At 40.4% G+C, this 22,628-nt stretch overlaps 1 protein-coding gene across 2 annotated transcripts; it reads left to right on the plus strand.

Moving 5' to 3' along the window:
* The first annotated feature begins 998 nt into the window (after positions 1 to 998).
* On the plus strand, positions 999 to 21,221 carry EXTL2 (exostosin like glycosyltransferase 2). Of its 2 annotated transcripts, XM_080803048.1 has the most exons (6): positions 1,070 to 1,272; positions 3,515 to 3,593; positions 9,369 to 9,507; positions 15,718 to 16,145; positions 16,778 to 16,848; positions 19,159 to 21,221. In XM_080803048.1, exons 4-6 carry the CDS (start codon positions 15,752 to 15,754, stop codon positions 19,645 to 19,647), a joined length of 954 nt encoding a protein of 317 aa, XP_080659174.1. In that variant the 5' UTR covers positions 1,070 to 1,272; positions 3,515 to 3,593; positions 9,369 to 9,507; positions 15,718 to 15,751; the 3' UTR covers positions 19,648 to 21,221. The 2 variants fall into 2 exon arrangements, with proteins under 2 accessions (XP_080659173.1, XP_080659174.1); XM_080803047.1 differs by lacking the exon at positions 9,369 to 9,507 and having other exon boundaries at positions 999 to 1,272.
* Positions 21,222 to 22,628: the final 1,407 nt, after the last annotated feature.

A 22,628-nucleotide genomic window follows, 5' to 3' on the forward strand; every position in this document is an offset into this window, starting at 1 on the left:
GTCCTGGGACGCGAAAGGGGGAGGCGGGGCCTGGGGCGGAGCCAGCGCGGCGGGGGCGGGGCTTACGGCGGGGGCGGGGTGGGAGCTGCTAAGAGGTAACAGGGGGCAGAAAAAGGTGGCAACTGTTGGGTAGTGAGCCCCCCTGAGATGTAGGCACGAATAAAATCCCAAGGTGGCGGCCCACAGACTGGGATGCCTGGGAGGCTGAAGGCCCGCTCTCGCCCACCCCGACCGCCTACCACTGATATTCCCGGATGCGCGGGCGTCCAGCGCCTGCCCTTTCGCCATTTCCCCCTATTGGCATTAAATCCCGGGGTCTGAGATGGCAATGCTTTAGAACCCAGGCGGCAACCTGTACTGCAGCCGCCAGCCTGCAGGAAGCGCAAGTGATGGTTTTGCTGGGGGAACTCGGGGGCCACCCAAGTCCTAGTCCGCCGGTCCCCGAAAACAGAGCCTGGCCTTCCGTACGGCCAAGTGTGAGGCAATCAATACATGCCTTTCGAAAGAATGTTAAATGAATCCAGAAGAAGCCCTTTAAAGGAAACCCCTCAGAGAGACCGTGTTGGAATTGAGGTTTGGGTAAGGCATCGCCTCCCGGACAGTCTCCATCCGCGAGCCCCTCAAAACTCTCGAGTTCTTGCAGGTCCCCTTCACTTCCAGGTCATCCCGGGGGCCGCAGCCGCGGCTGTAATTCTTGTCAGACCCTCCCTGCGCCTTTGAGGGAGGTGCTGTAGGCGCTGACCCGCCGGTGGGGCGCGAGGACGCGCGGGGCGCAGAGAGGCGAGCTCTCGGGCTTGTCCCGGGCACCCACAGTCGTTGGAACGTTCCTGCGGGCGCCTTTCCGGAAAATTGTTGGGATTAGGTCAGGTGGCCCATCACGTGAATGATTAAAAGTTGTTACCTTGGGGAAGAAATGGGGGAAAAGAAGGACTGGCTTTTTTGGAAGTGGGCTGGAAACTACAAAACCGAGCTTCTTGGGAACTGCCTTTTAGTCTAACAGGAAGTGGAGCGTCACCGGGAGGGAGGGGCGGCCACCCGGGGACTGTCCCCCGCTTCAGGCGCTCACTTTGCGGGCGGTGTGGTTTTCAGGTTAATCGCTCAGCGAATGAGGCAGGGTGGATGCACGTTGCTGGGTTTAGAAAATAAACAAACAAACAAACAAACAACAAAAACAAACAAAAAATGAGCAAGCGAGACGCCCCTTCCGTTCTATGAGAACCAGGCTGCAAGCAAATAAATCGGCTGGCCCCGCTGCAATCTTCTGCACTCGAGGTAAGGAAATAGCAAATGCTCTCGTGCTAAAAAATGTTTTGCAGTGAGGATATATACATGTTTTGCTCTCGTTCTTGGAACTTTGTGCGTGAATGGGGTAGTGATTCGTTGTCTTTATTTTTGAAAATGTAATTTTTTTTCAGTGTTCATGTTAATGAAAACTGCTGTGTAAAACAGCTAGATTCCAGAAATTAAGTTCTGTGAAGAGTATTTTTGCCTTTCTTGGCCTAGGTTTCATTATTTTAAACATAGAAGTATTTTCAATTAGTAGGATTTACTTTTTTTTTTTTGGAGGCTTTTATATGAGCCATAGACTTTGAATTTTACTCTCCTGCACTGCTGGGGAAATATTAAGTGGGTGCAAACTAGGTTAAAGATATATATTTCCATGGTAATTGGGTTTTTGTCCAAAACGGCTTTATTTCAATGTGATGTAATTGGGGAGGGGTGGGAGATGTATAGAAATAGCCAAATTTCAGTAACTGATTTTCCGTATTCTCTTAATTCATCAAGGTCAGCTGCAGTTTGAGCCTGTATTTTTGCATTCCACCTCCGAAAATGAATTCTGCATTTTATCCTCTATTGCTATGAATGAGAAATTGCTCAGCTGGTTTATGAAGAAATCTGCATTACCCCATTACTCCTTTCAAATACTTTTGAAATAAGTTGGAGAAATTGAAGTTTAATTTCAGTTATATTGGTTTCCTGGGACTCCCAAATTGCCCCACTCCCCACCCTCAAAGATATAGTATTCCCGTGACGGCCTTCTCCTTTCAAAAAGTGACAATGGCACTTCACATCTTTCAGTCTTAGATGACATAATTAGTAACTTTGATACTAAAGGCATTTTATTGGAAATAGAAATTGAACACTAGTTAAATGAGGAAAAGTTCTACAAGTGAGAAATGTTTGCATTTCACTTCTTTTTTCATTCTGAAATAATATTTCTTCCATATATGTTGACCAATATATATTGTCATATCAAAGTTAAAGTTAGTTTCTTTCATTCAGGAGTCATTTAATGAGTTTCTACTATCTGCTAGGCTCTGTGCTGGGTACAGGGTGGGAGGAGGAAAATAATTATAAAGCCAGTTAAGTCCAAATTCTTTCCCTGGAAGAATTTTATGGGAAGCAGCAGCTGATGTGAGGAGAAGGGGTGACAGGCAAATCAGTCTAGGATTTTAGAATTGTGTGATGTTTCAGATGTGCACAAGGTAAGCCCTTGGTGTATCAAAGGGAGGCAACTGTCACTCAGTGAGTCTTTTGATAATATACCAAGCCTTTTGTCCCAGCCATCCTGTTGCCCCTTCAGATAACTTGTTTCGTGAAAGAACATTATTTTGGAAAATTGAAAATGATTCTTCAGCTCAATTCAGGTGGTCATTACAGATGCAGGATTTTGAAAGATTCCAATCATAATTCTTCATTCTTTCTTGTCTTAAAAGATTAAAAGGGGTTTCTTAGGTCATAAAAATAGATATTGTAAAAACATTTTAAAATTAATAAATGGATTTCTACCCTGAACTTTGAAATATTTGTTTAGATCATTTTCTACTAGTTAACTGCATTACACTAACTAGGCAGACTATACGATGGAAAAAAACCCAGCTTCTCAAACATGTGATTGAGGACTGTGAGGATTGAATGCAGAGCGGATGAAGGGGCAGATGCTTATCTCCAGTCAGGGTTCCAGCTCCTTTCAGGCAGTCGTCAGTAAGGAATAGGAAGGGTGCCATCTGTCATTCCTTAGTAATCAACCCTGGCATTTAATGCAGCCCTATTTTAGACCCCATGCTTGTTTGGTGCTTCAAATTGAATGCCCCATGAACCTTGACTGAATAAAGAAGGTGTGATGGTGGATAAAACTACAGATTCTTAAAAATCTAGAAATCGAATGTCAGGGTAAATTGCTAACGCATTCCAAGGTTTTGCTCCATGGCACATATATATGGCATATAGGTTTCAAATGTAAAAGCACATCAGACAGGCGGGATAATATGAGTTTAGTCTGCTTCTGCATACTTCCCAAAGGTGAACACAAAACATAGCAAGGTTAGCTCCAGGCTCACAGGAAGACTTTATCTATCTCACTGCCTAACTGTAATTTTTAGAACACAGAGTAACTCATTTTAATTTCTAAAAATAATCTGAAGCTTATAGGCCATGGCATTGAAAGCATTTTTAAAAATTTCCTGATGGTTGACAAAAACATCACAGAAAAATCTTTGATTTCCCCTAATAGCACCAAGAGATCCTGTTCCTATCAATTACAGAAGCCATTAAGAAAATTTTTTAAAAAGTTAAAACTTTATCATAATGAGGTAAGTACCAGTATGGGGTTTTGTTTGTTTTTTTTTTTGTTTTTTAAAAATTGGGGTAAAATACACATAACACAGTATTTGCTATCTTAACCATTTTTAAGTGTGTAGTTCCATAATATTCAGAATATTTACATTGCTGAGCAACCATGCTCCAGAACTTTTTCATTTGGCAGAACTGAAATGCTACACTCATCAACCAACTCCCCATTTCCCCCTTCTCCCAGCCCCTGGCAACCACCATTCTAATTTTTGTCTCTGTGAATCTCTAGATGCCTCATATCAGTTTGTCTTTTTGTGACTGGTTTATTTCACTTAGCATAATAGCCTCAAGGTTCATCCACGGTGTAGCATGTGGTAGAATTTTCTTCCTTTTAAAGGCTAAAGACTATTTCATCGTATGTATATACCACAATTTGCTTAGCCATTCTTCTGTTAATGGATATTGGATTGCTTCCATCTTTTGGCTCTTGTGAACAATGCTGCTGTGCACATGAGTGTACTACCAATATTTTTCTCTAAGAGAAATTATTTCCTCTAGAAATACTCTTGTTTCCTTGGAAAACTTGAGCCAGGGTCCGTTAGAAAATTCTTTAAGGCCACCTTTAGTCTTACCCATCGAAATAGTATGGAATAAAGCCAATACCCATAAAGTTAAAATATTCTTGTAGACTAGAACAAAGGTGAAGATAAGAGACTACACAAGACACTGAAAATACAAAATGGCAAAAGTGTGGAGTTTGGTGTGACCAACCACTCTTTCTGTGGCTCAGGGAGAATCACTTCATAGTCTCAATCTCCGCCATCCCATCTCTAAAATGGGGGTGGATATATTTTAATTTCCTTGTCTCTTAAGATTTGAACCTTACTGATTTGAGATATTATATAACACACAGGTGGCAGAGGTCTGACAGTTTTCATTACTATTGCTGAGCTCTGTGAGGGCAGGAACTGGGTTCTCTTTGCGTTACCATCCCTAGTGCCTGACAGTGCTGGGCACAGGGTAAGTACCTGTAAATGTTTGTTGACTGGTGGATATTTGCCATGGGGATTCGGACTTTCCTTTAATAAAGTTAGAAAGCTTGTATGAGCCAGGATTGCTTTGATGTCAGTTTGATATCTGAAACTATTTATAAATTATAATTCATATGTATGAAATCTGTTTCTCTTAGCGATTTTGGAATGTGAGTTTATTGCTGAACACCACTGTTTTCTAAAAGAGAAGTTTCCATAGAATATTCCAGAGATCCGTTGCCTAACAATCTTACCTTCTCTCCGTTTTCCTGTGATTGAAACAGAAGTTCAAATGAAAAACTCTATTATGCTAGAATGGTAAAAGTAATATATTTGCAGATGTACTTGGTTTCTTTTGACCCATTTCTGGAACTAATTTTGCATGGCACTGTACTGAGCTAAAAATGCTTTTCTATTTCTAGGCTTTCTTCTAAGGATGCATTGACTCCTTGGATCCTTACAAGTCATGGATATTCCTCTTAGAAATAAGGCCATTCCTACTCCTGCCCTAATACATGTCCCTGGAATTGGTTATCTCCAAACATCATCATCATCATTATCTTCATCATTGCTGCAATTAATTGGCAATTCCCGGAGAAAGATGCAAGGCGAAAGTGAACTTTCATCTTGCATAGTTTTATGTAACATAACCTGGGCGCTTTGAGGGTAGAGAGGAACTTGCTGTCTCTCTCGGTAACAAATGGCTGGATTCAAGGAGGAGGTACTTTTTTAAAAAAGTTCCATATAATACTTAAGGTGTTATTTCCTCTTAAATCAGTGATAATGAAGCAAATCCAATTAATTGATAGTAGCTGTCTGAGGAAGTATAGAAAAGGAATCTGATGCTTTTTACAGGCTTAGGAGCTTAAAAAAAAAAAAAAAAAGCCAGGACTGTTGGGCAGCTTTTGCTATGAATAAAAGGGTGGGAATGGGGAGAGAAGTGGAAACACAGGTACTTACTGTCCGTTATCCTTTCTTTAAATGCTACCCTTGGTGTTCATTCAGACCTGATTTACCTATAAAGGAATGGCTCACTCTGCCTGGCTGCCAACAGGAGAACGTGATCTTTCATGTGCCCAGTACAGAAATTCTTTCCTTACAGCCTGCAGTGAGAAATGACCTGTCACAGCATCTATCTAGTCAAATGCGATATTGCAGTAAATGTAGCTATTTATCCATCTGCTTTAGCAATACTGTTGCAGAACTACAATTTCAAAATGCAGTGAGGGCCAGAACTAAGCCTTCTAAAGGACAGGCTTTAAACTGGCTGTCAGTGATCTTATATATGTAGCCAGTTTTACTGTGACCAGAAAAGACTAATTGTATTTATCCGAACAGCTAGTCCATGACTCATTTGGTCCAGATTGTGGTCACCTAAATGATCCATTCTGAACACTATATAATCGATCCTAAGTACAGCAGGATCACAAGATGAATCCCACATTACAGACACTTTTATTATTACTGTAAGTCTATCCCTACTCTTGGTTTTCCTATTCCTAAATAATTTCCTATTTCTATATATGAATAATAAAGAATATTTATTGGTAACACAAAATCATTTAACTTATTTTGATGTGTTTAGACTTGTGAAGAAAGTGATGGGAGTTAGGAAGAGCCTTGTAAGAACAGATGGGTTCCCCAGGAGGAAGAGTGAGGGAAAATCATTTAGGAAGCAGAAGATAGCAGTTGGTAAAGGATGAGAAAAGTGGCATGGCACTACTAAAATAACAGTGAAAAGAATGAATTTCTTGAATATGTAGAAAATACTAAAGGCAAAACTCTTCTCAGAATGCTGGATAGCACCTGGAAAAAACTTGTAAAGAAAAGTGACCTTTTGTGTGCTATTTCTGGCATTCTGTGTTTTGCCGGGAAGTAAATTCTTAATGTGTGTGGCTTGAAATTTTAATGGAAGAGGCTTACTATGGGCAATAGTGAATGACACTTGGCAGCAGTGTTCTCAGTTTTCTTTTTCTGCCAATTGTCTTGAAGTCTAAGGAGTTTTTTTGGTCAGTGTCTGGACCCAGTCTAAAATTTCATTTCTCAACTAGGTAAGATTTTATTTTCTGTTGGTTTAAATCCTGTATGCTGCCTGCCAGATTAAGTCATCTAGCTTCTCATTTTTGTTAGCTCCTTGAAGTTTGGGGAAATTCACGAGGACAATATTACCTAGGAAGTGATGATTTCCCCCCAAGGCAAATCAGCTCATTCTCCCAAGAGCTTCCATAGAAACAAGGATGTGCAAAGGCATTTTAATGCAGAATATCTTTGAAAAGATTTTTGAAAAATGAGCATTCTGGGATGTTTTTATTTATCAAGTAGCTTGGCCACAAAACTGAAAGTAGAAACATGCCTCGTGCTTGAGACGACATTTCTGACTGGCTGTTCTAGTCACCAAATGGGGGATAACTCAGGTCTTTTACATAGGGATTGGTTTCTTGGTTACTACCTAGTCTTAACTGGGCCTTCATTCACATTTAATTTAAGTCTGTTCTGTTAGTTTCAAGCATTTCTTATCCATTGTGGAGTTGAAGAAGGTTTAAACAGAGAGTCCCTCACCCCATTTAACCACAAAGAGTTGACAGCACTTACTCAAAAAACGGCCTGGCGCTGTCCTGGATGACAAAGACTAATGGAAACTGCCTTCCAGGTACAGTCAGATTCAAAAAGGAGCATAGTCAATGGTTGTGATACCTGGGAACAAAGCCTAGTGGCACCATGTTCTGAGTTCCCAGGAGCACTGAGGTTGGAGAGCTTGAGCAGTGTTTGCAGGGGAGGGGATGTTTGAAAGAGACTTGGGAGGGGCCCGGGAGTGTGAGTTTATCAGGTGGGGACAAGAAAGGGCTTTGTAGGTGGAGAAAATAACATGTACCAGCACATGGGAGTCCTAGGCCGGCACACTGGCTGTTGGTGTCGTAAGAGCCAAGTCCCGGAATTTGGCACCATCTGTCCCTTTGCTGTGGATTGAGCGGTGTGTGTCATCTGCATGCCATAAACCTGGGCAGAAACTTCTCGTCAGTTGCATAGCTGTCTCTTACAGCTCGTGCACGTTCACGGAAGGAAAGCCCAGGTTCTGAATTGGCCTCTGCATTCCACTGCGGAGATGATTTTACGTCTTGGCAGCTGAAGGCCCTTTTCTGAGCATCTCTATTCTATAATCATCAGTTTTTCGACAAGTACATATTTTGCGGGAGGAACCAGAGGAGAAAACAATCTGTACGACATGAGACAAATCTAGTAGTGAAATGGCAGAATAGTTATCGTTCCTCCGCCATCTGTGGCATCAAAATGAAAATGACAGCTTCTCAATGTACGACGTCAGACTGCTCGCTGCTTTTCTACTTCATGAGTCAGAGGACATAACTAATCTTTGTTCATACTATGCTCTGGCATATTTGTTTTCAGCTTCGTCTGGATAATTGTTGCTTTTTCAGTCTGAAGGTACTAGCCCCGAGGAAAGGATTATTCATTCAACAGCTTTCCTTCTAGGGAGTTTGGATAGATGATGTAAGTAAATAAGTGACTAGTGGGTCTTTGAAAATTCAGATTGCTTGGTCCATTTAGTGACACCCATTAGAGAATTTGCAACTGTCACTTTATAGATTATACATTATTTACTTTCTTACTTTTATACCCACATTTAAGAAAAATTTTTTAGCATTTCAAATAATGCTCTTCCAAAAGCTATTCAACTCTCAGATGTTAAAAAATTTCTGACATAGTGACCCCACAGTTCCACTACTAAGTACATACCTAAGAGAAATGAAAACATATGGTCACATAAAAAACTTGTCCATATATGTTCATAAGCAGCATTACTCATAATAGCAAAATGGGGAAATAACCCAAATGTCCAGCAAATGATAGATAAACAAAATGTGTTATATCTATGTGGAAATTGAAGGCTATGTGGCAATAAAAAAACATGAGCGAGGTACTGATATATATATATATATATATATATATATATATATATATATGGACATGGATGAACCTTGAAGACATTCTGCTAAGGGAAGAAAGCTGATCACAACAACCACACGTATGATTCCATTAAATGCAATGTTCAGAATAGGCATATCTATGGAGACAGAAAGTAGACTAGTGATTGCCTGGTGTGGGGGAGGGCGAAGTCGGGGAGATGAGAACAGGGTGCGGGCAGAGGGGATGACTGCTAATGAATGGGTCTGGGGCTTCTTTGGGGGATATAGAAAATGTGTTAAAATTAGAGTGTGGTGCTGGTTGCCGGTGAATACAATGAAAGCCACCGAAGTGTTTAGTTGACCCTCAAACAACATGGGTTTGAACTGCGCATGTCCCTTACATGCAGGTATTTTTAAATAAATACAGTACAGTGCTATCAATGGATTTTCTTTTCCTTATGATTTTCTTAATAACATTGCCTTTTCTCTCGCTTACTTTATTGTAAGAATGCAGTCTATAATACGTATAACGTACAAATTGTGTTAATCCAATGTTCGTGTTACACTAAGGCTTCTGGTCAACAGTAGGCTACTAGTAGTTAAGTCTTGGGGGAGTTAAAAGTTATACATGGGGTTTGATTGTGCAGAGTGGAGTAGCTGGTGTCCCTAATACCTATGTTATTGAAGAGTCAACTGTACTTTAAGTGGGTGAAATTTAGGGTATATTAAATAAATCTTAATAGAGTTGTAAAAAACACCCCAGCATACCAAGCATAAATATTTATATTATTGTACAGATAGTGACAGTCTTGTGTGGTGATACTTTGCTATACCCTTGCAGAATTTACCTTAACACAGGGGGAAGAGTTCTGGATGATGCCATCAGGAGATCTGGATTCTTGTGCTGGATCTGCCGCTGGTGTGCTGGGTGCATGAGCCAAGGCTAGTTCCTCACGCCCGGACCTTGAGTTCTTTCTGAAGTAAGGAAGTGACTTAGAGCTCTGAGCTGTCTTTTGGCTTATGTATTTGTACAGTAAAGCGTATAAATACTGGGGCAGTTTTGGATCCGTGGCTTTACCCCTTACTGTTCGAGTAGAACCAGGGTGATAAGGTGTTCAGAGGCAACCTGGCTAGCAGTCCTTCCCTGATCATGTTCAGGTACATCGTGTTACGTAAAGTAGATGTAGAGCAGGGTTTTCAACCTCAACGTTATTGGCATGTGAAGCTGGATAATTCTTCCCTTTGGAGGGGTGTCCTGTCAATTGCAGGATTTTAGCAGCAACTCTGACATCTCCCCACTCAGTAGCATCTCTTCCTCAGTCCTGACAATCGAAATTGGCTCCAGTTTTTGCTACGTGTCACCCAGAGGATAGAGTCATCCCCCCATTGAAAACTCCTGGTGTAGAAGATGCTAGAATAAGGGGTGCCTGGGTGGCTCAGCGGGTTAAGCCTCTGCCTTCAGCTCAGGTCATGATCTCAGGGTCCTGGGATCAAGCCCCACATCGGACTCTCTGCTCAGCAGGGAGCCTGTTTCCCCCTCTCTCTTTGCCTGCCTCTCTGCATACTTGTGATCTCTCTCTCTGTTAAATAAAAATCTTAAAAAAAAAAAAAAAGAAGATGCTAGAATAACAATATGAAAATAAAAGGATATGCTCTCTACCTATGAAGAACTAGTAAGTTAATGTATATGTGAAAAATATCATTTGGGGAGGTCTTTGATTTTTCAGATGATCAGGAGAAGAGAAAGGAAGACCTTTTGTTTTGTTTTGCTGACATTTACTGTGTTTATTAAAGTCACATTTAATCTATGGTAGTCATGGATTGGAGAAAGGCAGAGAAGTATTAGTTAAGCTGTCAGATCCTTTTTAGACTGAGACAGGGTGTCAGTAAATATATACAGACATTTAAAAAAAAAAACAAAACCAAGAAGAATGCCTGGGTGGCTTAGATGGTTAAGCGTCTGCCTTCTGCTCAGGTCATGATCCCAGGGTCCTGGATTGAGTCCCGCATCGGGCTTCCTGCTCAGTGGAGAGCCTGCTTCTCCCTCTCTCTCTGTCTCTCATGAATAAATAAATAAAATCTCAAGAAAATAAGAAAAAAAGTCTAAGAAGAGGGTGTAGGAGTTGAGGGCAAGAGAACTGGGAGGAGCCTCCATTTACTTCTTGGTTCTTTCCACATAAGATGTAGACTATCCTAGATGTGTTCTTCCTCATATCTCCTGTTCAAAGCTCAAAGCTGTGAATTTGGTGGTAAGTTCTTTCTCTGGAGAAAGGATAGAAGAAAGCTAGAAACTGAAATCCAGACACCCAGTGAAGTCATCGTTATTCTCCAGACTGATCTGAAACTGTTTCTAGTGGGCCAACCGTGGAGTCCCGAACTTCACCTGTTCTCAAAGTGTAGACTTGCTGCTTGCCCTGCGATCTCTGGAGTTCTTGCTCTTCTTGCTTTTCTGTACAGACTAAAAATTTTACATGATCGTATTGGGTTGCATTATTTAGTAAATACCATATGAAATATTTATGCTGTGTTTCTTTCTTTTTTTTTTTTTTTTTAAGATTTTATTTATTTGGCAAGTAGGCAGAGAGGCAGGCAGGGAGAGAGAGGAGGAAGCAGGCTCCCTGCATAGCGGAGAGCCTGATGCGGGGCTCGATCCCAGGACCCTGAGATCATGACCTGAGCCGAAGGCAGAGGCTTTAACCCACTGAGCCACACAACGCCCCATATGCTGTGTTTCTAAAGATAAATTACTCACATCTCCCAACACATTTTTTGACATAGGTAAAACAGGGATTAGGAGTTATCTGAAAGAGGAAATTTCTGTGATGGTCATGGGGCTAAATCCTACTTAAAAGTATAGGTTAAAGTAAAATACTTGTGTGTGTCTTTGACAATATTTATAGTAGGGTATATAATTACATAATTGTATATAAATAGAATTACATAATTATATTGATAGTAGGCTATAGTAATTAATTTCATTACTTTTTCTGCACTAATATTGCCAGATAGTTACCCATGTCTGCTTTAGAAACTAGAAACACCTTTGTGTAAGTTTTGCAATATGCTATTCCTACTTGGCTGTAGAAAATGAACACAAAGATCTTAATCAGGGTATACTTTAATGCAGTTTTTGGATGATTCTTTGCTCTGACTGTTTATAGCTAGCCTTTTTTTTTTTTTAAGATTTTATTTATTTATTTGACAGACAGATCTCAAGTAGGCAGAGAGGCAGGCAGAGAGAGAGGAGGAAGCAGGCTCTCTGCTGAGCAGACCCGATGCGGGGCTCGATCTTAGGACCCCGGGATCACGACCCGAGCCGAAGGCAGAGGCTTTAACCCACTGAGCCACCTAGGTGCCCCTATAGCTAGCCATTTTTATGCAGAACTGAAAATATGTTTTTTGAGACCTGCTTTTGATTCAATATATTAGAAGAATTTTCAAGGCCTTTGAACCAAGATTATTAATTCATAATGGTTTTTCCTTGGTTGATTACATTAACAGTATGTGTTGTTTTAGTAAGAGGGTGTATGCAATGAAAAATACAGTATTCTACAGCGTTAAATTACTGTCCTTGAAAAATAATCATAGTAAGCTGAGGTTACTTCAAATATAATTCATTTTATTCATATCTTGAGTGAGGCCGTGATAAAAGGAGAAACACAAAATTGCTTTTCTTAACAGAACATGCTGCAGAGAAAGTCCAGGAGAGAATATTCTTTGAAAACTCTCTGAAAAGGTTACTACAAGGTAACATTGCTTTCCAAATCTGGACTATTGCAAAGTGAGAGCTGCTGAATGACAATGACCATCCCCTTGATCTTATACATAAGCTTTTCTTTGCATGCACAGGCCTCAATGCACTCTCCAATCATGGAGCCGATGCCCCTAGCCCTGTCAGACAGAATTCTCCATTCCCCATTCTCATACACTTCAAAGGGAGATGTTAAAGGCATGGTCCATATGGTCTCTTTATGTCCTTGCTGAACTGTATATGGAGAAACCGTTTCTACAATCGCAAAACACTCCTTACCACATGAACAAGATCACGGGAGTGGGATTGTCACTTGAATTCCACCACTGCTAAATCTCCTCCATGAAAAACAAAAGGTTGACTGAACATCATTTGGAAATTAAAGTGAGATTTCACTGGGAATCTAATCTGGAGATGGGAAGATTTAGATTACAGTCTTAGGGTTGGCTGCGGTACAGTGGTCTGGCTGCACACGCCCAGTTAAACGACAGAGTGTGGAGTCAAGAGCATAGGCATCTACACACAGTGAACTTTTCTAAGGAGATGGCGACAACCAAAACTAAACTGTACAGAGGCAGTGGTACACAGAACAGCGAGGGTGGCTCGGTGCCGTTGGCATACCACTGCTGGGAGGGAGCAGTAAGTAGTTTCCTCAGCTTTATCACATTTGTCTATATTGTGGAATAAATGAGAGTATTCTTTTATTGTATCATCTAAGAAGAGAAATTTTTTTTTAAGATTTTATTTATTTATTTGACAGACAGAGATCATAAGTAGGCAGAGAGGCAGGCAGAGAGAGAGGAGGAAGCAGGCTCCCTGCGGAGCAGAGAGCCCTATGCGGGGCTAGATCCCAGGACCCTGGGATCACGACCTGAGGCGAAGGCAGAGGCTTTAACCCACTGAGCCACCCAGGCTCCCCAAGAAGAGAAATTTTTAAGAAGATTTTTAGAATTTATTTATTTGAGAGAGAGCACAAGCTGGGGAAGAGGCAGAGGGAGAGGGACAGGCAGACACCCCACTGAGCAGGAAGCCCAAAGGGGGGCTTGATCCCAGGACCCTGGGATCCTGATCTGAGCCTAAGGCAGTTGCTTAACCGACTTAAATTGCTTAACCCAGGCCTCCCTAAGAAGAGAAATTGTATTAAAAATAATAAGAGAGGGTAGATGATGGATCCATTAAAGTCATCAAGAATAATATCTCATTCTTTCCACTTCTAAGATCTATTTTTTTCTTAAAGGTTTTTTTTTTTTTTTAAGATTTTATTTATTTGACAGAGATCACAAGTAAGCAGAGCAGCAGGCAGAGAGAGAGAGGAGGAAGTAGGCTCCCTGCTGAGCAGAGAGCCCGATGCCAGGCTCGATTCCAGGACCCTGGGATCAAGACCTGAACCGAAGGCAGAGGCTTTAACCCACTGAGCCACCCAGGTGCCCTTAAAGGTGTTTTCCAAATGATTTTTGTTTTCTGTCTTTTTATGGGTAAATATCTTTGAATATTCTTGTTCCTCATTTCTGGCTTTTGTACTTGAACAGAACACTTGAATAGCTCTAGGATATATATGCTGAGATGTGTATAAAGTCTCAGCTGCCAAAATACAAAATAAGGACTTACCTAGAAGGCTTATGGAGGCCTGTGGAGGAGCAAGTAAAGTCGAATCAGAAGCAGAACTAGCAGAATAGTAATGATAGTGTAAACCCGAGCAACAATGGAAAGTTGACAGTGCTCAGAAGAAGGCAGCAAGGATGATAGTGAACTGTGTCGGAGGCTAGGAAATCAGAGCTCTGGGTCTCTGTAAAACTGCCTATTCGATTCTGTCTTTTCTTACATACGTGTCTGAGAGGTCTGATCAGCCAGGAACGTGTGACCAGTGAATGTCCAGACTACATTCATCAGGTGTTCACCTACTGTTCTGTGACCTTCGCAGGCGGATCTTTTAGGTCTAGTGAGGAATAGGAGAGTATGTAGCTGCTTACAGTACCTTCTGAGCCTCCTGGACTTTGAGGATGATTCGGAAGCTCCAGAGTCCTCCCTCCATTCAGCCTGAATTTACATCCGGCAGTACATTCCTTAGCCCATAATGAGGAACAGCCTGGCTCTGGCAGCAGATTTTCTTGGGTATATAGAGTCCAGATCCATTTCTTAGTGGCTTCATAATCTTGAGAAAGATAGTTAACCTAAGTATCCAGACTATAGTAAAAGATAAACTAGATCCTGTCCCTGCCCTGATTAAAACCTTCTAATGGCTTCCCATCTCAATTAGAATAACATTGATACTCCTTATTTGGCTGACAAGATCCCTGGTCATCTGGCCCTTGCTCTGCTGTGTTCTCTGTTACCACTACACTAACTTATCTTTGAGCTTACTTTTCATCTGCCTCTCTCTACTATTTCCTCTGCGTCTAATAGCAGAGACATTATCTTATTCATTGCTGTATGCACAGGTCCTAGAACAGTGCTTGGTACAGTAAGCACTCATAACTATTTGTTTCTTATACTGAGTGAATAAGTACATACCATGATATGCGAAGCACATAGTACACGGCCTGATAAGTAGTAAACCCACAACAATTGTTTGTTGCCGCTGCTGCTACCATTATTATCTGTTTCTTTTATTAGGTTTCTGCCTATGATTTCATTTGGAAAAAAGTTTGCTACCAAAAAGTACTTTTAAATTTTGCACATCAGAGTGTAACTGACCTTTGAACAATGTGAGGCCAATGCCCCACAGAGTCGAAAATCCACATATAACTTTTGACTCTCCCAAAACTTAACAACTATTAGCCTACTATTGACCAGAACCCTTACCTATAACATAGTCGACAAACACTTATTTTGTATGTGTATTATATACTGTATTCTTAAAATAAAGTAAGTCAGAAAAGTGGAAATGTTGTTAAGAAAATCATCAGAGAAAAATTCACTGACGGTCCTGGGCTTGATTTACTGAAAAAAATCCACATATTAAGTGGGCCCATGCAGTTCAAACCTGTGCTGTTCAAAGTCCTGCTGTATACATGTATCAGAACATCAGGTTGTACACTTTAAATAGACACCATTCTTACGTCACTGATAGTAAAGCTGTTTAAAGGATTAGTGCAGTACTAAGAGAAAGGTAACCCCATTTGAAAAGATTGTCCTCAGTCCAAATTCTTCATGTTAAAATGAGGGTAGATTTTAGAAATACACTGCTAATTGTTCTGGCATGTGTGTAGATGAGCTTCAGTCCACAACTGCGAAAGCAAGCTGGCCCAGAAGGGCAGGTCGAGTCACTGCCACTTTTCATTGTTCTTTAGGCCAAGTCGCCCTACCAAAGAGGCAAGGAGAACCGAATTCAAATCAACTCAAATAAGATTTGCCTCCGTGCTCCTTGAAAAAGCAAAACCAAAAATGTGGTAACTAGGAAGAGTGCTAATACTGCATTTTATTGCCGTTCCTATTCCAGGTGTTGCCACATCTGCAAACTTCCCGGGCGAGTGATGGGCATTCGCGTGCTTCGCTTCTCTTTGGTCGTCATCCTCGTGCTGCTGCTTGTAGCTGGGGCTTTGACCAGTTTACTTCCAAATATCAAGGAAGACAAGATGCTCACATTGCGCAGGGAAATGAAATCCCAGGGCAAGTCCGCCCCGGATTCCTTTACTCTAATAATGCAGACGTACAACAGAACAGATCTCTTGCTGAGACTCTTAAATCACTATCAGGCTGTGCCGTATCTGCATAAAGTGATTGTGGTGTGGAACAACGTTGGGGAGAAGGGACCAGATGAGTTATGGAACTCTCTAGGGCCTCACCCTGTCCCTGTGATCTTCAAACTGCAGACAACAAACAGGATGAGAAATCGACTCCAGGTCTTTCCTGAACTGGAAACCAATGGTGAGTTGCTGCTGGGGTCCTAGCTGGCCTGGGCTGCGCTCCCCAGAGCAGGGGTGCGGGTGTGTGGCTTTCCAGCCTTCTGCTTGTCCTGACCATGTGGAGAAAGAAGAGAGAGGGAATCAAAAGAAAGCACTCTGGAAAACTTAAGGGACAGTTTTCAAGGTGCCAAGCAGCAGTTTCATAGGGAAGAAATCAGACGTCTTGCAAGGGTGACAAAGAGGTTAACGTGAATGAGATCTAATTACATATTACTGTTTCACAGAAAGTAGTAAAATGCCATTCAGCTTACACTTAATGTTATTTTTTTTGCGACCTCCCTTTTCCTTCCATCCAGAGCAGTTTCAGGAGCATGGTAATTTGCTTAAAAGACGCTCAGTTTTATTTGTTTATAGGTTCATTTGTTTCTAGGGTAATGCATGATAGTTTTCTCCTCAGGCAATTATAAATATCAATTACAATTCAAATAAGCACTTTTTCTGCTAGACAAATCTCTCCAGGAATACATTTCTTGTTTACTAATTTTGTTCAGGAAATTATTCATTTGAATGATCTATCTAGGCACCATTGTTCATTACTAGTTTTGTTTTCAGTTCCAAACTGTTGGATATAAAATTTTTTTCCTTTCGTTGCAGCGGTGTTAATGGTAGACGATGACACGCTAATTAGCGCCCAAGACCTTGTCTTTGCTTTCTCAGTTTGGCAGGTAATGTTGCTCTGTCCTTTATGACTTTAGCAGTATAAAGTTTTCCCTAGGGTTTAGTTGGGCAGCGTGGTTTATTGTGGGAGTCATCTCAAACAGTGTAGACAGGATTTACCTTAGAGACAGATACATTTGTTGCATGGTAATCAACATGTCTCGTGTTCCTTCAAGCCAGCCTGCAAGTTATGGTATCTTTTATCTATATTCGATTTATATTTGATATGGGGGAGAAGAGCTAGAGCTACCTTCCAGAGAACAATGAGGAAATGATCTGGTATAGCAAAGACTAGAGTCTAGAGATATTTTTCTTTAAGGCTACAGATCTGTGTCTCAAATGAGAAGTATATTTCTATACAGAAGTATTAATATTGTATATAATTTCCTTTAAAAGAAAGCATTTATTACACCCACAAAATTTAATCCTAATGCTGGGACAGCTTTTTAGGAATTAGTAATAGTAATAATTCCACATGCATCATTGTGGTGGTAGTTTTGTTTATTTATTTAGTTAGTTATTTTGTTTTTTCCCCACTAAATCCTAGCTGGAATAAACAGGCATAAATTGTTTGCTATTCTATGAATACAATTCTTTGCTACTGAGTATGTGTTAATTAATAGTAGTTGGCTTTTACAAGTTGCAGAAACCAGGACTACACACCAGTTTTCTGAAGATATGTCAAATAATTAAACACTGTGCTACCCAATAAATGGTCTAATTTGCGCTACAGTAACCCTCCTTAATTAGTTACATGCGATATAAGAACATTAGATATTAATGGTAAGTGGTCATAGTACTCAGCAGGTATCAGCACTCTCAAAACTTCAGTTTCTAACTTTATGCCAAGATCAAAAAGTTTTTTCCCCCGACAGCAGTTTTTCCAGCCCTCTAAATAAAGCTTCTTAGGCAAAAAAATTCTCATGTAACATTCCAGCTGTGAAATTTCTATTTCAGGTAAAAAAATCAATTTACCTTAAATGTAAGGGCTGGGCGGGGTGGGGGAATAAAAGAACTGTGTTTAATTAGAAAATCCAAGTAATATGGATAAATATGATTTTGGGTTTTATTCATAGAAGAATAAACAAGAACAGTTTCAATCCATTGCCCAAGGTAACCTGATTCCTAAAGTTCAGTCCCATCAGTACCCGGCATAGTGGAATGATTCGGGGAATAGAGGCGGGCAAGGCTGGAGTGGACATCTAGCGTGCCTTTGCGCTCACCGATTACCACTAATTCATGCTATGACTTTTCCTCCTTTGAACCTGTGAACCTGTGGAACAAGGTTCACCCTCCTAGATGATGTCAATGGCACTTCCTCTCTGAAGCCCTCCAGGCTTTATCCTTCACTCCCTGCCCATTCCCTTTGCCTCCCAGCAACACAGCTGTCACCCTGTCCTCAGTGCTTCCAGTACGCTCACTCAACTGTGCATACAACCATCTCACCCTATGGGAATTCCTTATCCACACAGCTGGAGCATACCCTCCCCAGATGATGACTTTTTTGGAAAGGGATTTAACCCAGCCTGATGTGTGTGTGTGTGTGTGTGTGTGTGTGGCCCTAGTTTAATGTCTGTTCAGTAAATGAGTGAAACACAAATTACTTATGAGATTGAACTAAACCTTTTAACTCTATAAATTCTTCTTTTCTGTGATTCACTGGTTTTCTCTTTTTTGCTGGTTTTTGTTTCAGTTTTAGTTACTCTCATCTTAATTTTATGGTTTTACTGCTATCCTTTCTTCAAAGATTCTGACAACGTCTCATAATTTTTTTTACTGGTATCTTTAAAAAGGAAACACCCAAGCTGAGAAGGGAGAAAAATATAACATTGTTTAAGATCAACAGTGACTTTCAGGAATATTGAAATCAACATGGAAAAACAGTAGAATCCTACCTGTAGATTCACAATTTTATATGCTCCTAAGAGATTGAAACAGGTTTTCAAAATAATTTATCTTCTTATCTCCCATAATAAATAGCATTCATACAGTCAGCTTCTTTTGAAGCAAACTTAGAAGAACCAGACTCTTTGGTGACTAGATTTTATTAATATCAGAGAACGTTTGAATTCAGAGAACATTTGTAAGGTTAGAAATTTTGGTAGCAATTTGGGTTGTGATGGAATTTTGACCTGCAAATGTATCAGGGCATAGGTTTATGAAGTTGCCCAGAATTAGATGAAATTGAGATGTAGAAGTCAAGATTAAAATAAAGTTGGTATATCAGTTTAATTCTCTCTGTAATAAATCATTGCCTTTCTCACCATGTCTGCTCTCAAGAAATGCCTCCCTTAATTGTTCTTTTTCCACCTTTTCAGCAATTTCCTGATCAAATTGTAGGATTTGTTCCTAGAAAGCATGTCTCTACATCATCAGGTGTCTACAGTTATGGAGGGTTTGAACTGCAAACACCAGGGTTTGGAAATGGTGACCAGTACTCTATGGTGCTGATTGGAGCCTCCTTCTTCAATAGCAAATACCTTGACCTGTTTCAGAGGCAACCAGCTGCTGTCCATGCCTTGATAGATGAAATCCAGAACTGTGATGATATTGCCATGAATTTTATCATTGCCAAGAACACCGGGAAGACTTCAGGGGTATTTGTGAAACCTGTAAACATGGGCAATTTAGAAAAAGAGTCTAACGGTGGCTATCCTGGAATGTGGCATCGAGCTGAGCACTTTCTGCAGAGGTCTTACTGTATAAATAAGCTTGTTAGTATCTATGATAGCATGCCCTTAAAATACTCCAACATCATGATTTCTCAGTTTGGTTTTCCCTATGCCAACCACAAAAGTAAAATATGAAACTCAAACAAAAACAAACCTCCAAACTGCTTAGTGTTTGAGTAGCTTCTCTCTGCTGGATTGGTGTTTTGTTTCGTTTGGGGGGTTTTGGTTTTTTTTTTTTTTTTTAAGCAACATCATGAAATTTTATCCACTACAGAAAGTCTCTGCAAAGGAAAAAAATGTACTGTGCTTCTAGGACATAAAATTCCCAGGAACTTCAAAAAACCAGAAGCTGGTACTCTCAAGATAGATCTTTTTGCAAGGAATTTTCATCCCTGGATAGAACTCCTTGGTCAGCAATTTTATTGTTTACATTCTGAGACTGTTCTCCAATTTCTTTGACTCCTGGCATTTGCCTTAAGGACCCATAGCAAGTTGTCTCCAGGATCAGAAACTCCAGAAAAGCATTTCTCCACTTTCCCCTGAACGATGATTGTTTTCATTTGAAGCCTGAGATGCATCGGTGTAGAGAAAAGCCATGTGAAGGGAGAATAGTCTCAATCCCTTATAAAAACAAGTGGAAAACTCATGACTCCCAGTGCTTTCATTGTGGTCTTTGCAAGCAGCCCTTTTCAGCACTAACTCTGCCGGCATGGTTTTGATGCAACCATCAGGGCTTTGATTTCGTTGATAAGTCCATTGTGACTGGGAGAGTTCATTTTAGTAGCTGAAGGATGTCTAGCTGTTTGCTTGATATTTGTGAATATTTACCGCATGGATCACAAAAAAGTGCAGCCTGTGTTTCTTATGTGCAACTTCTATGCAGCAAGGAGCAAATGTGTTACTAGATTCAGGTAGTGCATTTTGTCCCTGAATTTGACCATGAGAGTGTACGTTAATTCTTATATTTCACATAAACCGTGTGTTGTTTAAGAAACTTAAAATCTTCCCAAAGAATGGTTATTAGGAACTGGCGAAAGTTACAACCCATAGTATCAAAAGATCTTTATTGTTAGGCATAGGTTACCTCATGGATACTAAAGAGTTATGTGTATTATACACAAAGGTAATCTCTCGTATTCAGAGCTACTGCTGCTTTTTTTTCCCCCCCAAAAAAGACTCAAGGCATTCATCATGATGATATTTTGATTACATACAGGAAAAAAATAACTGAATCGTAACAGAGGAATTTTATAGGGAGTCTGCGTCAGTAAATTAACTCGCTCACTCTGTGAATTAGTATTTGTGTTCCACATGGTGTCTGTGTTTCGTCCTTGTTCACACCAGTAGCAAGGAATACTTAATTAAGCCCATCTTCTACCTTCTCTTCCTTTTCCCTCTCCTCCTCCTATAATGTCATTATATTCTCACATTTGCAAAGCTGTGAAAATATTATAATAATCATGGTTAATGTTCCAACAATGAGGTCTCGAGGTCTCTGTGCAGTTAGTGTAGCATATGTTGTTTCTTTACGTTGGCATGTGTATGTGTCTTAATGCAGTCAGATAAAGCCAGTAGAACCCAGAACCTCACTAAAAACCTATAATGTTCACTATCTGCTTTGGCCAACCTTGGTAGTGATTTTTTGCCTCTTGGAATTCACCTGGGAGATAAATAAAATAAACTTCTACCATGCAGATGTTCTCTTGATTAAGCAGACTCACATTTTTGTGGTCCGTATTTTTACAAATTTCTAAATACTCTAATATATTGCTCAGGGTAAAGCAGAGGCATTGGCTACATTCCCCAGGGGGAAATTCTCCAGTGGGAAAATATTCCCAGATTTTATTTCCCATTTTGTATTCTCAAACTTGTCTTAAGCACCACATAAGTTAGTCGTATCATGTTTTCAGACATAGAGCAAATATGATCACAAAGTGAAGTTCAGTCTGATACAGAGGACTTTGCATTGTGGCTTTGATTCTACTGAAACTCTTCCTCTGCATGCCTCTTATTCTTGCTCCAAGTGATCGGGAGAAGAGATGATGCTCAGGTTTAAAACTGCACGAGGAAAGCAATGTAGCTTAGAGGCTAGGTGTGCCACGGGGGTATCTGGACTCAAATCCTTCCTAGATCTCACATTTACTTAACTTCTTGGAGCACTGGTTTTCTCATCTGCAAAAATGCGAGTCCTATCTATGTAGGGGTTTGCTTTAAGAAGTAAAGGGGATAACTTATTTCAACGAAGCACAATGCCTTGCCCATTTTAATGGCCAATAAATGAAAGCCTTTGGGGTAAGTTTTGCTAATAAGTGCAGTTAATTCTACAACTCAGCACCTAGGTATTAGAAAGCCCGTAGGCCCACCAGGTGAGATATTCAAGAAATTATTCCTGTATAACAATGGGCAGAGAACCACGGCAATTTTCAGGTCATTTTCTTTATTTCAAATGCTCCTCTTCTTATTCTTAAAACTAGCAATTTTGGCTTATTCAGAACAGCATAAAGAAGAAATGAGAAGCGCCCCACCACACTAATAATAGCTAAGCACATCTGTATCTATTCCTCCTGACTTTCCAAGGCATATTATTTTAATAGAATGATTTATTTGGTATTTCATTGGATAGATAAACTCTGATTTATATAATCAATCCTACTACCATTTTATTTGATTTCTTACTATCAGGACAACATTTGGGTAAGTGCCCTTCCGTGCCTTTGAGCACATCTATAATGATTCCTTTATAGTAAGACCAAGAACTTCAATAACTGGACCTGTGTAGTAGTATGTGTGTTTTTAGAGTTTTTGATACATATTGCTATATGCCTCCAGAAGCATTCCTTAGCTGCACTGTTAGTATCACATCTGAGGGCACCTGTTTCCCATTGGACTTCCCAACATTGTATATTTAAAGTTTTCTTTCCTTCTTCCATGTATAAAATTCGCAAAGGTGGCAGGATCTGGAAGGACTTTGGTTGTGTCGAGAACTCTGTTAAGAAGGCTGAAAAACAGGAAGCCCAACTGTCAAAAGATTCAAAGGCAGTGTAAGCTTCAGGAAGCTTTTGAAGTGCTTCTAGAAACTCTTTGTTCCCAGGCTTGAAATATAGGCAATGAACTGC

The sequence above is a fragment of the Martes martes genome (assembly GCF_963455335.1).
Source record: "Martes martes genome assembly, chromosome: 4".
NCBI lineage: Eukaryota > Metazoa > Chordata > Mammalia > Carnivora > Mustelidae > Martes > Martes martes.

Excerpts from the sequence above, each read along its gene's own strand:
- EXTL2 (XM_080803047.1), top strand. Across the intron at positions 16,146-16,777 it reads TCCTGAACTGGAAACCAATG|CGGTGTTAATGGTAGACGAT; the intron begins GTGAGTTGCTGC and ends CTTTCGTTGCAG. Across the intron at positions 16,849-19,158 it reads TTGCTTTCTCAGTTTGGCAG|CAATTTCCTGATCAAATTGT; the intron begins GTAATGTTGCTC and ends CCACCTTTTCAG.